Source organism: Gopherus evgoodei, chromosome 2, assembly GCF_007399415.2.
Source record: "Gopherus evgoodei ecotype Sinaloan lineage chromosome 2, rGopEvg1_v1.p, whole genome shotgun sequence".
Lineage (NCBI taxonomy): Eukaryota > Metazoa > Chordata > Testudines > Testudinidae > Gopherus > Gopherus evgoodei.
The window spans coordinates 251,292,370-251,309,109 of record NC_044323.1 but is presented as its reverse complement, the minus strand read 5'-3'; the positions used below and the strand labels follow the sequence as shown (position 1 = coordinate 251,309,109).

Sequence of the window (16,740 nt, the reverse complement as noted above, 5' to 3'; positions counted from 1 at the left end):
GAGCATAGTTGTGTGAAAAGATGTTCCCTATACATCACCCTTAAATGACATATTATGTGCCCACAAGCACAATATCAGAGCACCAGATTATTGGTAACACAGCCATCCACTTGACTGACATCACTTCCTGAAGGCCTGTGGATTTTTCATCCCAGAAGTGACATGGCCTGCCTTTGTTTGGCCAAAAAGGAAATTTTTCTCACTAACCTGAAAGCATATTGTTAAATGTACTAATTAAAGCTAAGGATGAGCAAACCAACTCTATCAAAATAGGAAACCAGACCATTTATTAATTGCTGTAGTTAATACTGGCTACCAATAATCTGTACCTGGCTAAGTAATTCAGTCATTACTGACACGTTCTGTAATAGACTTGAAATTGTACTGCAGGTGGAAAAGACGGTCTACATTTTACTTCCATCTGTTTTCCTAGCAATTGGTTTTAAACATGCAGAAGGGAAGGACAGATGGTTTTAATGAGAGCATATTTTTCTTGTAAAATTATCATACATCTCAAAAATATTTCCACAAGATGTTGATATCCCAAATGCTGGCTTAAGTTTAATGCTGAAGTACCTTGATTGAAGAACTACTTTCTTGTGTGTAATCCATCCCAAATTGTGCAACATACTTTCTTAGCTGCATTCCCAACCCTCTCTATCCAAAACAAAATACAGCTGAAACTTTATCTGACAAAACAGCTCAAGCCAGAAACATGAAATTACTACTAAAAAGTCTTTGAGGAAAAAAGCCTCCATGAAAGAGCATTCATATTTTAAAGATGTAGATGTTTTAAAGTTGTCAGGTACAAAGTGTCCTACAGCTGCTTTTTCTTGTTTCCGATGCCTGTTTTTAACTATGGTAGAATATTGGATGTGAATGGATGAGAACACCTCCGTGTTTAGTATCTGTCTTGTTTTAAATGTCCCTTTCCCTGAATATTTAAAAGCAAAAAAAGTTTTATATTAAATCCATATTAGGATGAGAGATCAGCAGGAAGTTTGCAAAGTGTGGGATGTGGTTGGGTTTGAAAAGTTTTGATATATGCATAAATATATGTCAGGAGTCTTGACTTCTTTAAACTTGGAAAATGATTCATTAGAAAAGTATTGGTTTCAATAAACACTCATTGGGAGAAATTCCCAGCTCCAGAAGGAATTTCTTCTCGAAACCGGAGAGACATACACCAAGATGGCCAGCAGGCTGATGGTTAGGGCATCCTGGTGGATAGGTAGGGAACCACAGACTTGAAACAGGGCCTAACCTGGGCAAAGCCTGGTCTTGAATGGGGGTTTCTGACTCCTCATATGTATGTCTCTAACACTGAACTTTTGGCTATTCTGGGGTACATTCTATCACTCTGTTTTTCCTATACAGCAGAACGAAATCATTTCAAAACCTCACGTTTTTATGAAATGGAAATGTCTTCTGGCCAGCCTTACTTAAGAGCACAAGTCCCAGTGACATTCAGTGGGGGACACGCTCCAATTCAAATTACTCATGAAAATTCCACCTATGGTTTCTAACACTAAGTTGGCTTGTTTTAGGTATGTAACTTCCACTGATTTCTAGAATTCTAAACTTCAAGATATTACTGTTACATGTATACAAGAAATTACTGTTGAATATGAAAATTAAACTTCACTAGTTAGAGTTGCTGTTCTATTGTATGTATGGGTTTTCAGCTTCAGTGGCAGACTTGCACATGGGATACATAAGAACAGCCATACTGGGTCAGGCCAAAGGTCCATCTAGCCCAGTATCCTGTGTTCTGACAGTAGATAATGTCAAGTGCTCCAGAGGGAATGAACAGAACAGGTAATCATCAAGTGATCCATCCCCCATTGCCCATTCACAGAATCTGGCAAATTAAAACAGACTTGTCAACTTGTACATCAGTTTTCTAAAAGAAATAACAAACCTTTCTACATCTTCAAGTTGTCTAAATACTTGTTCAGCTTATTTTCAATGGTTTTAGGCTGACTCCCTCAACTCCCCTTTTCTTTAGCAGCGGTAGAATTATGTAGAGGTACACTGTCCTTATTAATATTTCATATCTGACTTAAGGGACTGCATTGTTTGAACCCAAATAAGACTTGATGAATAGTGTGAAAGTAATATACAGCTTTACTTGTATCCAGTCCCGGTACAAATAGCAGGCACATAACATTTCTCTGAAATATTGCACATTTTCTCTCTCCCCTCCCCACTGAGAATTTTTGGGATCACCCCACAGCTGAGGCTAGAATTACCTCCAAAACACCCAAGTTTATGTGAAAGGCCAATAGCTGCCCCATGCCTCTCAGTTATATTGCTCATGCTCCAGGGGCTGACTGCTCAGAGCAGTAGTACTGTTTCCATGTGTTAGCGTGCCTCTAGGCTCTGGAGTTTACTCTTTTTCTGTAGATGCTTAGCTCCAGACCCTCTTGCAAAATATTCCTAGCCCATGACTGGCTTGGGAAATGGGTTTAGGCCCCAACTTTCTCTGGAGAGAGAGGACATCTTTTGAACCCTAAACTGTTGAGGGGGGAGGGAGAGTGCATATCCCACAATGGCCTGTCGTCTTTGCTCAAGAGGAGAAGGGAAAGAACATTCCCTACTATACCACTTCTCTCAAACAAAATTATAAACTATAAACAAAGTTTCCCCAGCAAACATTGTTAGTGGAGTCTGCAAAGCTTCGCCATGGGCTCTGACTGTCACTATTGTCGTACTTGGTGGGAGGAGTCCTGCTCTTTTGTAAACATGGATGAATTGTCACAAAGGAGTACAAAAGAATATCATAAGTGTGTAGGGAGAGAATCAGAAAGGCTAAAGCACAAAATGAATTACACCTAGCAAGAGACATAAAAGGCACTTAGAAGAGGTTCTTTAAATACATTAGGATCAAGAGAAAGACATATAAGAGTATGTCCTTTACTTAGTGGGGAAGGAGCTAATAACTGATGACATCAAGAAGGCTGAGGTATTCATGTCTATTTTGTTTGCCTTAACTAAAAAGGCTAGTGGTGATCAGATAATATTAACAAGAAGGGTGAAGGAACACAAGCCAAAATAGAGAAGGAATAGGTTACAGAATATTTTGATAAGATGGATGTATTCAAGTTGACAGGGCCTGAGGAATTTCATCATCAGGTACTTAAGGAACCAGTTGAAGCAATCTTGGAACAATTAGCAATTATGTTCAAGAACTCATGGCGGATGGATGAGGTCCACAGGATTGGTGAAGGATAAACGTAATACCTATCTTTAAAAAGGGAAACAAGGAGGACTCAGGGAATTATAGTCAGCCTAACTTTGGTATCTGGAAAGATACTGAAACAAATTATTAAACAATCTTTGTAAGCACCTAGAGGATAATACTATTTTAATTAGGGCTGTTGATTAATCACAGTTAACTTGTGCGATTAACTCAAAATGAATCATGATTAATCGCAGTTTTAATTGTACTGTTAATAAAATACCAATTGAAATGTATTAAATATTTTGGATGTTTTTCTACATTTTCATATATATTGTATTCTGTGTTGTAACTGAAATCCAAGTTTATATTCTTTTGAATTATAAATATTTTCACTGTAAAAATGATAAAAGAAATAGTATTTTTCAGTTCACCTCATACAAGTACTGTAGTGCAATCTCTTTGTTGTGAAAGTGCAATTTACAAATGTAGATTATTTTTTTTGGGTTATATAACAACTCAAAACCAAAACAACATAATACTTCAGAGGCTACAAGTCCACTCAGTCCTACTTTTTGTTCAGCCAATTGCCAAGACAAACAAGTTTGTTTACATTTACAAAAGATAATGCTGCCCTCTTCTTATGTACAATGTCACCAGAAAGTCAGACCAGGCATTTGCATGGTACTTTTGTAGTCAGCATTGCAAGGTATTTACTTGCCAGATATGCTACACATTTGTATGTCCCTTCATGCTTTGGCCACCATTCAAGAGGACATATTTCCATGCTGATAATGCTCATTAAAAAAATAATGTGTTGATTAAATTTGTAACTGAACTTCTTGGGGGAGAATTGTAGGTCTCCTGCTCTGTTTTACCCGCATTCTGCCATATATTTCATGTTATAGCAGTCTCAGATGATAACCCAGCACATGTTGTTCATTTTAAGAACACTTTCACTGCACATTTCACAAAACGTAAGAAGGTACCAATGTGAGATTAAGATAGCTATGGCATTCAACCCAAGGTTTAAGAGTCTGAAGTGCCTTTCAAAATCTGAGAGGGATGAGGTATGGAGCATGCTTTTAGAAGTCTTAAAAGAGCAACACTCCAATGCAGAAACTACAGAACCTGAACCACCAAAAAGGAAATCAACCTTTTGCTGGTGGCATCTGACTCAGATGATGAAAACGAACATGCGTTGGTCTGCACTGCTTTGGATTGTTATTGAGTAGAACCCGTCATCAGCATGGATGCATGTACCCTGGAATGGTTGTTGACGCATGAAGGGACACATGAATCTTTAGAGCATCTGGTATGTAAATATCTTGCTATGCTGGCCAGATCAGTGCCATGTAAACACCTGTTCTCACTTTCAGTGACATTGTGAGCAAGAATCGGGCAGCATTATCTCCTGGAAGTGTAGACAAACTTCTTTATATTTAAATCAATATATTTGAAAACATCCAAAAATATTTAAATAAATAGTAGTCTGTTGTTTAACAGTGCTACTAATCATGCGATTGTCATTAATTTTTTAATTGCTTGACCGTCCTAATTATAAGCAATAACCAACATGGATTTGTCAAGAGAAAATCATGCCAAACCAGCTAATTCCCTTTGTTGACAGGGTTACTGGCCTGGAGGTAGGAGAGAATCAGGAGCCGTGATATAGCTTGATTTTAGTAAGGCTTTAATCATAGTTTCTCATGACATTCTCATAAGCAAACTAGGGAAATATGGCCTAGGTGAAATTACTATAAGGTGGGTCTACACTTGGTTGAAAGATCCTACTAAAAATAGTTATCAAGGGTTTGCTGTTAAAGTAGGAGGGTATAGCTAGTGGGGTCCTGAAGGGGTAGACCTGATACTGTTGCTATTCAGTATTTTCATTAATGACTTGGACAATGGAGTGAAGAGAGTGCTTGCAAAATTTGAAGATGGCATCAAGCTGGGAGGGGTTGCAAGCATGTTGGGAGACCAGATTAAAATTCAAAATGACCTTGACAAATTGGATAATTGGTCTGAATTCAACAAGATTAAATTAAATAAAGATAATTGCAGCACACTTCACTTAGAAAGGAAAAATCAAATGGACAGCTACATAATGGGGAATAACTGGCTAGGTCAGGGATCTCAAACTCAAATCCCCACAAGAGCCACATGAGGACTAGTACGTTGGCCCGAGGGCCACATTCCTGAAACCTTTTCAGACGATACAAAAGTATAGTCAAAAATGAAGAGTAATATCATATGCTATTAAAAGGCCCTCCGACCCTGTGATATTTCTCTCTGATTCACCTTCCCTTTCCCTCCCTCCCAGTGTTAAAGGAAAATGGCTTTTCCCAGTGACTGACTACTGCTGCTTTCCCTGCTCCGTTCTCCTGCAGCATTTCAGACTGCGCATGGGATCAATGGGGACGGATTTGAGTGGCAGGTGTGTTTGGCCCTCCCTTGAGGGAGAAGAGATTTGAAGAGTGGCGAAGGGGCTGGCCGAGGATTGGTGTGTCAGGGTATAGCTAGAGGGGAGGATTGGGGATGCAGGAAGAGCAGGCTCAATAGCTTGGCTGGGAGCAAGGCACTGCAAGGCTGTTTGTCAAGCTTGGGCAGTTCGACTCGGGTAGACTCCAGAGAACTGTGGAAACAGCTCATTGAAATCAATGCAGCAGACATCCCCACCCCCAGAGCCAGACTGACTGTAAACACAGCCTTAAACAGCAACTCTGAGAGCCCACCTGCCCTCCTCCCTAGAGCATGAGTGTGGGAGCTGGCAGCAGCAGGGCCAGAGGTGGGTTATATTTTGCTGATTCAGCTAAGAGTGTCTTCCCTGCCCCGGCTCTTCCCACCCCTTCCCCAAAGTCCGTGCCCCAACTCTGTCCCCTCCCTGCCCGTATTCCAACCCCTTCCTCAAATCCCCGCCCTGTCCCCCTGCCTCTTCTCCATCTCCTCCACTGAGCTCCCTGTGTCCCTGCCTTTCTCTGATTCTGTTAATCCTGCTGGGATGGCAGCAGCCCTTTACTCTTCTGAATGACTTAATAAATACATGTATGAGGTTCTGTGCTAGCAGAGAGAGTTGCTAGCACAGAATACACCGCATAGCCAGGTGACTTCTATTTAAAAGAGAAAATCAGAAACTCATGAAATAGGAATGTTAACATTTATACCATTTTCTTTGAAAAGAAGACAATGTGGAAGCTTAGAGTAACTATTTATTAACATAAAGATAAAAGCAGTCAAAACCAGTACTTAACACTCACATACACTGACCATTTTTATGAGACATATTTCTGTACAATAATTTTGCTGGCTTGAGCACGCACGTGCGCGCGCGCACACACACACACAGATCTAGCAGTTTAACAGGGCCATAAGTGTCCTTACGTAAGCTTGTAAAAATGGTTCACCAAAATAGTCACAAGGAGAGAATATAACGTGTACATAATTTTTCCATATTTTAAAATGGAAAAGATTGTGCGTGTGATAAACAATGTTACATCACAGTCCATTAGCTGTAGCACCTATCGACTGGTGTATGGATGCTGTTTGAATGCAAATATAACATTTACCATTACTTGGACCCACAATGAAAGCTTCTAGTTGTTGTTCAGGACCCACCATGAAGCTGAAAAGGAAAAAAAATATTTACTGACCAATCTTTATTTTATTTTTACAGTATTCCTCTTTCTTCTTCCCTTCTCCCCCAAACCCTTTCTTGAAACCCTAAATAGATCATCTATAATCTGTTCCTCTGCTAGTCTAAAGAAATAGTATTAAACTGTTCTTTCTGTGTTCAATTCCCACCAAAGATAATTGGAGATGTGCATTTTCTAGGACAGAACTTGCTTAATCAGGGGAGGAGAGTGGTAGTCCAGGAGTCCAGCAGTTGGTGGAGGAGCTGAGCGGAACAGTGGATGAGGGAGAGAGAGCTTTTAGTGCAACAGTTTACACCTTTGTACTCTAGCTTCTTAAATTCCCAATATTTGCCTTGGAGAAGGAAATTGATCAGAATGGAGGCTTCTTTTCTTAGATCTACCCAACTTTGGCCATGAAAGTCCAGTTTTCTATAATGCTTAAGACTGCAGCAGTGGTTTGGTAAACAATTTGTCCAAATGAATCCCAATCCCACAGCTCAGCATCCAGGTGTATGGTACCAGTAACATAGTAGGTCTTCCCTCTAGCTATGGTCATCTCCACTGCAAGGTTCTTGCATGGAAGATGGGGGACATAACTGGTGATTGACCTTGGGGAAGATGTATTCTTTCGCAATAGCCTTCAAAGCAAGGGTAACTGAGTGAGGTGTCTGTCCACCTTCTTCATCAGCTGATCTAAAATAGGGTGTAAGGAACAACAGCCTCATTGGGCAAAAGTACCTGGCCCAGGAAACTCTCAGTTGTGATTCCTGCAGATTCCTGTCTCAATGTTAAATCAAAATCAGGAGTCTTGGACTATTTCCATAAGAACTGGATCCTCTCTTATAGATTCACTGCCTTTGTATTTCTCTGTAGTGAAAATGTATTTGGAATCAGCAGATTCCTCTGGTCCACCTGAGTCCAAATAGCAGCTTGCATCTCTCTGTGCTCACTTAAGCAGCTGGAATTGTATGGGCAATGAGGTGGAGCACTGTGAATGCATCATGAAGCATTGATCTTTACTGAGCCAGTGCTGAGGTCAGACTCCTGTTTTATGAACATCAAAGTCAGGTACATGAGTGTCAGTCTTGTTGCAAAAAGTGCTCCAATTGTGCTGGGAGTTCTGCCCTTTTCAATGTAGGGTAAGAAGAATACATCAAAGTTAGTACTAAGTGGTTCATGGCAACCTGGAGCAAGTGGGCCTGGTCACTCATCTCCCATTAATACCCAGTTACAAGACATGGGTCAAGGTTTCAGAAGGTTTATACCCCTGTCAAATGACAGTGATCAGAATGTACTGACTCCACTGGCTATTGTTGCAAGGAGGATCCCAGATATCACTCCTGCAAACCCCTCACTCTTGTGAGTAGTCCTTATCCTGGGGAGTATATTCCTATTGACATGAACTGGATTACTCATAGAAGAGAAGACTTGTAATCTTTATTGCATCACAGATTCAGTATGTGACTTTGAAGAAGTCAGTTCATCTCCTTGTTGGTCAACTCAGCTGGAAAACTGGGTTAAAAAGGATCATACTGAAAATCAGTAGCTGTATCTGAGCTGGGCTTCCCTGGGTTACATCAATCACAAAATTGCAGTTGCTAGTAGCAGTTATTTCTGTTCTTCGCTGAGTTTTAAACCGTTCTCAGTCTACATTGTATGTGACTGTTGCATAAAATATAGTAATTGCCTTACAGCCATCATTTTTGCTCTCCCTTAAAGCTTTTTCTTTCCTTTGAATACAAATTGGTATGAAGATCCTTATGCTGCAATTACTGCACTTGTTGAAAAAAACAACTTAGCATAGGTATATATATTTCTAAAAGAAAATATAACCTATACATTGTGAAAATTAAACTATGCATATCCTAAATATTACTTTCCTATGTTATTTTCTTGAGTAAGGAATTCATGTTGAGCAATGCTCTGGTTGCCATGGTAATAATCTACCAGGATGAATGATGTAGACTAAAATCCCACTTAAAAGGCAGAGTGCATGCTTTAAACATCATGTTTTAAATTCAATTTCAGACTGATTTTTATATTTAAACATTTATAAATGACATATACATTTTATTTGATTTGGTGCTAAACATATTTTCCCCAGCCAAAATTGGAACACCACTATTTCTTCTTTCTCCATCCCTTACTGAATTCCAGTCCAGCCATTGGCACAATGTAGTCTGACACTATCATGCAGAGGGAAATAGTGCATTATATTACTAAATTATTTGAGCCAAATTCTGCATTCCTTGGTTAGGGTTTACTCATTCTTTACTCAGGCAAACTCTCATTGAAGGCAGTGGAGTTTGTGCATGGGAGTTTGCTTGATGGAAAAACCTCAAGTGATCTAGAGGTTAGGCACTGGATAGGGACTGGCCCAATTCCTACAATAGGAGATACGGGTTCAATTTCGAGCTCTGCCCCAGATTTTCTGTATGACCTTGGACAAAGTACTTAATCTCTCTGTGCCTCAGTTCTCCATTTGTAAAATGGGGATGACCCTTGCTCCATTCATTGTTGTTCTTGTCTAATTAGACTGTAAGCTCTTTGGGACAGGAAGTTTCTCTTATAAGGTGCATGTATACCACATAGTACTAGGTGCTACTGTAATACAAATAATATTAATTGTAATTTGGGAATCTTCTGCACCTCAGCTTTTCAGAATGGAGTTTGGAGAAAAGTTGCAGGAAATATGCACAATTGGGTGGTAAATTAAGACCACTCTTTCTATCAATGTAATACAAGCAGATGCAATTAAACTGAAATCTAGATCTTTATCAGAAAGCAAACATATTTTCTGCCTAAATATTTTTAAACCAGTAGTGCAAAAACAGTTCAAAGCAACAGAATGTTACTATTTACAAAGGCACTCTTTATATTCTGGATATTCTATGTACCATATTTGTTAGTTTAATACTTAATTTGTAATAATCTTACCTTTCCTCCAATAGGAGGAAGTATTGTATATGTTCCTATTACTGATGTGTTTAACAGCTGTATTACTGTATACAAACCCATGATGCTTAATGAAAAAGAAAAAAAAAGAGCAGAAGAGAGGCAAAACTACAAAAGAGCATTGAATAAGGGAATATTCTGCAGTTATTCCACATAGTCATTCTAGTCAATGGGAAGTCTTCATATTGAAGCAAGTATTGTGAAAAACTGGATAATTACCAGGTACTAGCATAGTTGTCATGAGTTCTGGAGTTTCCAAGAAGTCCACATTACTCCTTTGGAATGTCTTGCTGTAGTTCATTTGGAGATGACTGTAAACATATAAGTGATGAGAACTTAACAAGATATAAAAGGACTGAATATTTATATGGCTATGAAGAATAGCCAGAAATTCATAATTATAATTTTAAAAAAATTCAGAAGGGATATTAAACGTGTTTCAGGGCTTTAACCAATATCTAACTATTAGAGACCAGGATTAGACCTAATGTGTGGGGCATATTATCCCATCTCAGCCTGCAGTGGCATTCTGGAATTTTCCTTGTCAGCATTTGGTACTGGAAACTGAACTAAATGAATCTTTGGTCTGCTCCTGTATGGTGATTCGTCTATTCCAATGATGTTGAAGTGCCTTTTCAATTCTTATTACTGTTGCAGAAGGTAAATGCACCTTCTCTGAACTCATTGGGCTGGATTCTGTAAGCAGGATATTAGGCTGAATAAAACCCCAAAACAATGGATTCCACCTTCAGATTGGTGGGCCTGATCTTTTTTATAAAATGCAGTTCAAAATAATATCTCCACCTCTTCCCACTTCCTTAAATCTCTGCCTCCTGCACGCTAGAACCCAGCTGGTGGGAAATCCTCTGGATGTGATATCTTCCAAGGTCCCGAAGAGAGACTGGAAGCCTGCTGGGCTTTTGTGGTAGGGGTGGGAAACCTTGGGGGAAGGCACCAGTGACCACTCACATGCCTAAAGTTACACATGTGCGTAAGTATGTTGCAAGATTGCAACCTGTGTCTCCTTTTGGCTCCTTGTCCATCCTGCATTAGCTCTCCACCAGCATCATTCTGATGACTCCTAACTCTGTATCTCTGCACCTTCAGTCTCTGCCTATTCAAGTCAGACTACTGGATGTCTTTCCAATTGATATTCAAATAGTGTTTTAAGCTCAATTCAGAAAAAAACTGGACTGTTATGAAGCATTCTTAATGGCATTTAATTGGAAAGTAGATCAAGTAAATTAATGAAAGATATTTATATCTTTATATACCAATACTTTCATGCAGTTACTTTCTGATCTTCTAAACAACCTGAAATGCAAAAGGTAATCTCACTACTTGCCTATTCCAGGCACTGCTGTTCTCCCAGAACTCATAAATGATGAAGCGGGATTCACTTGAAAGCTTCTGTATGGAAACACTAACAGTTGTAGGACAAAATTAGCAAGCCCACTTTTCCCAAGCTACTGTACAGTGATTGAACAAAACTCAGTGATTTCTGTAAAAAGGATATACCTGGACAGTCTGAGGGAAAAATATGTGGAGTTAGAGGCATCTGTTTTGCTAATGACTTGAGCTCTTTCTACTCTTATCTGTGATATACTGCATGGTATTTTTAAGCAGAATTTTTATTTATAACCTTTAAAATTAGAACTCTTATAATGGACTCTTATTTACAAAATTAATTTCTTGTACTGTTCCAAATGCTAGAGTACTTTATCTCAAAAAGCATGGTTCAGTATTATAGAAACTAATCCAACTGTGCTGTGCAGCGAACCAGCATAATACAGTATTTCCCACAGAGAGCAAGTGAAGTAAGTCGTGAAGTAAGGACAAGATTTTCAAGAATGAGTAATGGCTTAGATGCCTCAGTACTTATGTGCCCGATTTGAGACAGGTTAAAAGAGTCCTATTATCAGAAAGTGCTGATTGCCCACTGTAGCGGGGTGGACACCTGCTCCTGCCCTGAGAGGCTTAAAACAGCCCTAGGAAAGGGCTGTGGCAGGAGAAAGCAGCGACTGGACTGACTGGGGAAAGCAGGCAGAGCTGCAGCCATGCCCCAAACAGAGCCCAGCTGGCCCCTATAAGAGGCTGCAAGCCAGGAGCCCAGTCTCTCTCTACCTGAGCAGAGCACCTGAGTGGAGCAGGGCTGGGGAAAGGCAGAGGAGCTGGGGAGGCTCCAGCCTAGAAAGCCCCAGACTGTGGCCTAGCAGAAGGCCAATGAGTACTGAGGGTTGTAAAGGGCAGCCCAGGGGTAGGCAAAGGCAGCAGGTCCAAACCAACCTTGTCAGTGATGAGTGGCATACACTGCAGTCTGCCCCAGGGAATGGGGGCTAGTTGGTGACTGGCAGTAACATTACACTGAGGCAAGGTGGGGATAGGGGGTGGGGGTTCCCCTTGGCAGGGAGACCCCAAGACTGAGGGGTTACTGCCAGAGGAGCAGCACCCCAGAGAAAGGGGCACAGGATCCTGGGAGGGACATGGGGGCCAGCGGTAAGGCAGATCACCAGCCTGCAGAGGGCACTCCGGAAGCTGGATGAGCTAATTCCTGACAGAAACCAGCAGTAGGCGCCACAGGGGTGAGTCCACATGTTTATACCCACGCTCTGAAAATCAAGCCTCCTGGGTAAGGTGTCTCAGAGTGGGATACTCAGAAATTAAGGCATCTAAATTATTAGTCACTTCTGAAAATCTTGGCCTAAATTATGCTAATTATGCTGTTTCACTTGTGCAGGTTTGTTTTCCAGAGGCGAGAAGTTCATTAAAGCAGGATAGACCTTAAGTGTTTTGGAAGCAAGCAGCCATATGTGGCATAAAGATAGACTGGTCACTGTCTGTTGCTCATACTTTGTAAAAACAGTATCTTTTTATCATGTATTTCTGTTGTGATGGCACCTAGGGACCCCACATGTGGAATAGGGTCGATTGTACTAGCTACTGTACTAACAAACAACACAAAAACAGTCGTTGCCTGACAGCCCAAATTCTCAGAAAAAACTCCCCCTCCCCATGTATTGTCTACTTTTCGGTTTATTCCTCCAGTTGTCTTTGACAGCTTGCCATGGAGTTCACCTACCAGTCCATGGTGGCATAAAGTATCCCATGGAACATATGCCAATCCTTCCCACAGTGTCATCTGCTTTAGTGCATTCTATAAACCTCATACTCAGGAGCTAGTTTTCAAATATGTAAGTCTTGCTATGATTTGTAATTCTGCATTTAGATGCTCAAATTGGCAACTGGATGTGCACTGCGAAAAAAGGATACTTATAGATTATTTCCACATCCAAATGTGAGATGTGGCGATTTTATTACTGCTTTGTTTGAAATCTGTGCTCAGTACACCCTAAACTGTAACAGGTAATGAATCCACCCTTTTCGTTATTTCCTGCTACATGAAGAATAGAACACTATACACTATGAAGAGCTGGTCAGTAACTACATGTTGTAGCACAACAAAGTAAAACATCCAGAATGAATCAGAAAGTGACCAGCAGGTGGCACCACTGGCACACCAAATATCTGCTAAATTGTGGAAACAAATCAGTTCTTCCTTTTTCTATGTGCTCTTTCAGTTTTATATTTTCAAACAATTTAGGATTTTTCTTATGACAAGCATGCAGTTCAGTGTTACTAAAGAATGCTTTGGTATGTTGTAAACTCTTTTTTTGTAGCGGGTAGCATTCTGGTTTGCTTTTCCATCTCTTGGCCCTTGTGTGATGGTACATTTGTCCACAACATAGTAAACCATTTCCAAATATTACAAAAAGTTCATATTTTCTTTCTCCAACTGCATTTCCATACGATGTCTGTTATGGTGAGTTATGTCCATTCCATAGAACCAGCTCTCTCTGATGGATAATTGTTCTGCTGGAATATGTTTTACTAGCTCCAATCCTAAACTGATACTGTCCTTGCCCCACATTAACCAGGTTTAAAGAAAGCTATTCCAAGAAACAGTTGTTTATTGCTTCTCCAAACCTTGTTCTGGCATTCGATAGGACCAGTTTATTTGTGTTTAGGTGAAGTTGCCCATTATTATTGTTTTACTAGATATGGTTTCCAGTTTGATCACTCTTACCAAGACAAACTCAGTGGACCTGATTTTTCATCGTGCTACAGGTCCTTTGCACTACTTTGCCAATGCAAAGGGGAAGTAAAGTCAGTGGATCACACCAACAGGAAGCTCCCCTTTCTTAGGAGTAATGCTGGGATGGTACAGCTCCTGGTGAGTGGGAAAGTCCAAGAATAAGGAGATGTGGTTATTCACTGTTACTAGAACAGCCCCAGCCACTGGAAACCAAGTGTAAGTTAGAGCAGCCCTGAGCTTGCTCCAACATATGCTAGGGGCTAACCAGTCCCAGAATTGGTGAATGATAAAGGTAGCCTTTTGTTCCTCATCATGGGTCCTCTCCTGATTGCTACTCAGTGAGTCTGATTCTCAGCTCTGGCTGTTTTTCCTAATCCAGAAGCTGGTATTATAATCCTACATATCTTAATGACTTGAGATTCTTTTCCATACAGATTTTACTGTGTTGTCTGCATCACTCATTTTCTATGGAATCTTGAGGTATAGTGCAGCTCCTCCACTTCTGTGACTTAATCTGTCTGTCCTATCTACAGTAGAACCTCAGAGTTATGGAAGGAATGGAGGTTGTCCGTAACACTGAAATGTTCATAACTCTGAACAAAGCACAGTTTGGGCTTCAGCAGCTGACACTCCAGGGCAGGCTCCAGCAGCAGCTGAGCTCCCTCCTCAGCTCTGGCAGCTTCCTTACTGGCAGCTTCTTTCCTGGGTTGGACTGAGTTTGCAAGTTTGTCCCCCTCCCGGCTGGGGGGAAATAAAAACAGCATGTCCCCCTGCCATCGGTGGGACAGAGGGGGTGAAAGTGGTGCAGACCCAAGTAGTGCTCCTGCTCTGCTGGCTCTGCCTGCCTTGGGCAGGCAGCCATAGTGTCTTCACCTCCTAGCTATAAGTGGCTGCCCCAGGCATGGGGTGGGGACAAGCAGCCAAGATGTGTCTACCTTTAAGATGCAATACAGGCACAGTATAGTATTTGTGGGTTTGTTTGTTTTTTTTGTCTCTGCTGCTGCCTGATTGGTTACTTCTTGTTTCACGTGGTGTCCGGTTGACAGCTGAGTCCGTAACTCTGCTGTTTGGATCTTTGAGGTTCTACTGTAGTTCATTGCCAGGCAAAATAGTATCCCATTAAATTTTGTCAGGCTAGAGGGTAGTGATTCAAACACTAGCTCACAGACTTACACAAAATGAGCTAATTATCCCTGCTGTTATTCAACTGAAGATAATTTTGTCCATTAAGTGTTGGTTTGGTAGAATTAGAATTTTATTTTGTATAATTTCAACAATACCAGTTTATTTTAAACATTTTTTTGTTTTTATCAATTTAAATTTTCACAGTTGTGGGGAAATAATAGGAGATTTGGGAGTCAGACAATAATTATTTAATGATTAGATGCTGAGATTCAAAAGTTAAAGCTTTGTAACTGTTAAAACAACAAATGACCAACATCACCTGTCAAAAGATACAAAGCAAATATCCTTAAATCAATCTCTAATAAGTTCTCATAAGCATTTTTCTTACTTTTCCTATCTGTAATTTGATTATTATTGATGGAAAATTTTTGTTGGTCTGTGTGCATATGGTGGAATTGACATTTATCAATAAAAATCTAATCCTTCCAAGCCTAACTAAATGTGTTTTAAAAAAACCCTCTGGTTTCTACCTTTTTAGTGAAGTACAGGGATGGAATCTCATCTCTTTAATCCAGCACTTCTCAAATTATGGGGCAGGTCTCCCAAGAGAGTTGCGGGAATGGGTCAAGTGAGGCCCGAGCTGTGTGCTTTTATTTATTTATTTATTTTAAAGAGCTGTGGCTGTCATCTCTGGCTCGCTGGGGCTGTACCAGAAGGACTGTGCACACCTGGGAGGCAGGAAGAAAGGGGATGGCCAGAGCCTCCCCACGCTGGGGCTGACTGCCAGAACCCTGCCACCTGGGCCCGGGCTCTCCTCTCAATCCCTCACGGGGAGGCAGTCCAGGCTTGGGCTCTTCTTCCCCCACAATGCCTCACGGGGAGACAGCGGGGCTCTGGCTGTCTGCTCTAGGGTGGCAGTAGGGCACTATGTCTGCTCTGAAAAGTGATATTGACAAATATCACTTTTCACACTGCCACCCTTCTATGCTGCTGCTGGCACGGCACTGCCTTCAGAGCTGGGCATCCTGGGAGGAGGTCATAAATGACTACAGACATAAAGAAGGGGAGCCTGAGCAAATAAGTTTGAGAACCATTGCTTTAATAAATTCTAATAATAAGAAAAGAAATGCAAATGCCTTTTGTCTAGCATTATGCCTCTATCTGTTTATATATTGCTTAGATTGTAAGCTCTTTGGGACAGAGACCATCTTGATCTGTGTTTGTACAGAACCTAGCACAATGGGTCCTTGTCAGTGACTATGGCTCCTAGGCATTATGGTAATACTACTACTACTAATAATAATATATTTTTCCCTCACTGTGTTATCTGAGCGTTGTATACTCAGCAAACTGTCAGATTTGTCCTTTCCATTTTATAGGTCTGGTCTGACTTGAACTGAGCTAGCCACCCTTTTATAGGCTGGAGATCTTCTCCCTCTTAAAGGGAGGTCCACCAATACCCCCCAGCATGCGGAAAAAACCTTCCCAAACACACAACTATCACCACAAGAATGCTCTCCTCTTACTGAGCATGTTCTGATTTTAAATTTCTCTCAGATGGATGAGGAGTGGAGCATGCAAGTCACTGGATGGACACCTCTTAGCAAACAAACAGGTAAGGGCAGTGCAGCATAACATTTTTTCTGTGATTTGTTTAGGTGCATTGTAACAAAATTTGAGGCTTATGATTTCAGTCTTTAGACTAGTAGCTTTGAGACTTTTTGAGCTCTAGCATGCCTAGTGTAACAAACAAG

At 40.7% G+C, this 16,740-nt stretch overlaps 2 protein-coding genes across 3 annotated transcripts in view; one reads left to right on the top strand and one right to left on the bottom strand.

Annotated features, from left to right (window-relative positions):
• C2H8orf88 (chromosome 2 C8orf88 homolog) overlaps positions 1 to 16,666 on the top strand; it is a 44,716-nt gene extending 28,050 nt beyond the window's left edge. The window contains exon 5 of one of the 2 annotated variants that reach the window (XM_030553426.1): positions 16,544 to 16,666. In XM_030553426.1, coding sequence (XP_030409286.1) covers positions 16,544 to 16,621 — 78 coding nt within the window. In that variant the 3' untranslated portion in view covers positions 16,622 to 16,666. Of the gene's footprint in view, positions 1 to 1,377; positions 1,768 to 16,543 lie in introns of those variants that run through there. The other variant, XM_030553427.1, reaches the window with a different exon arrangement.
• The window catches only part of NECAB1 (N-terminal EF-hand calcium binding protein 1), a 131,939-nt gene continuing 121,613 nt past the window's right edge, over positions 6,415 to 16,740 (bottom strand). The window contains exons 11-13 of the mRNA XM_030553425.1: positions 11,114 to 11,191; positions 9,988 to 10,079; positions 6,415 to 6,803 (exon numbers count right to left, since the gene is read on the bottom strand). Coding sequence (XP_030409285.1) covers positions 6,775 to 6,803; positions 9,988 to 10,079; positions 11,114 to 11,191 — 199 coding nt within the window. The 3' untranslated portion in view covers positions 6,415 to 6,774. The remainder of the gene's footprint in view (positions 6,804 to 9,987; positions 10,080 to 11,113; positions 11,192 to 16,740) is intronic.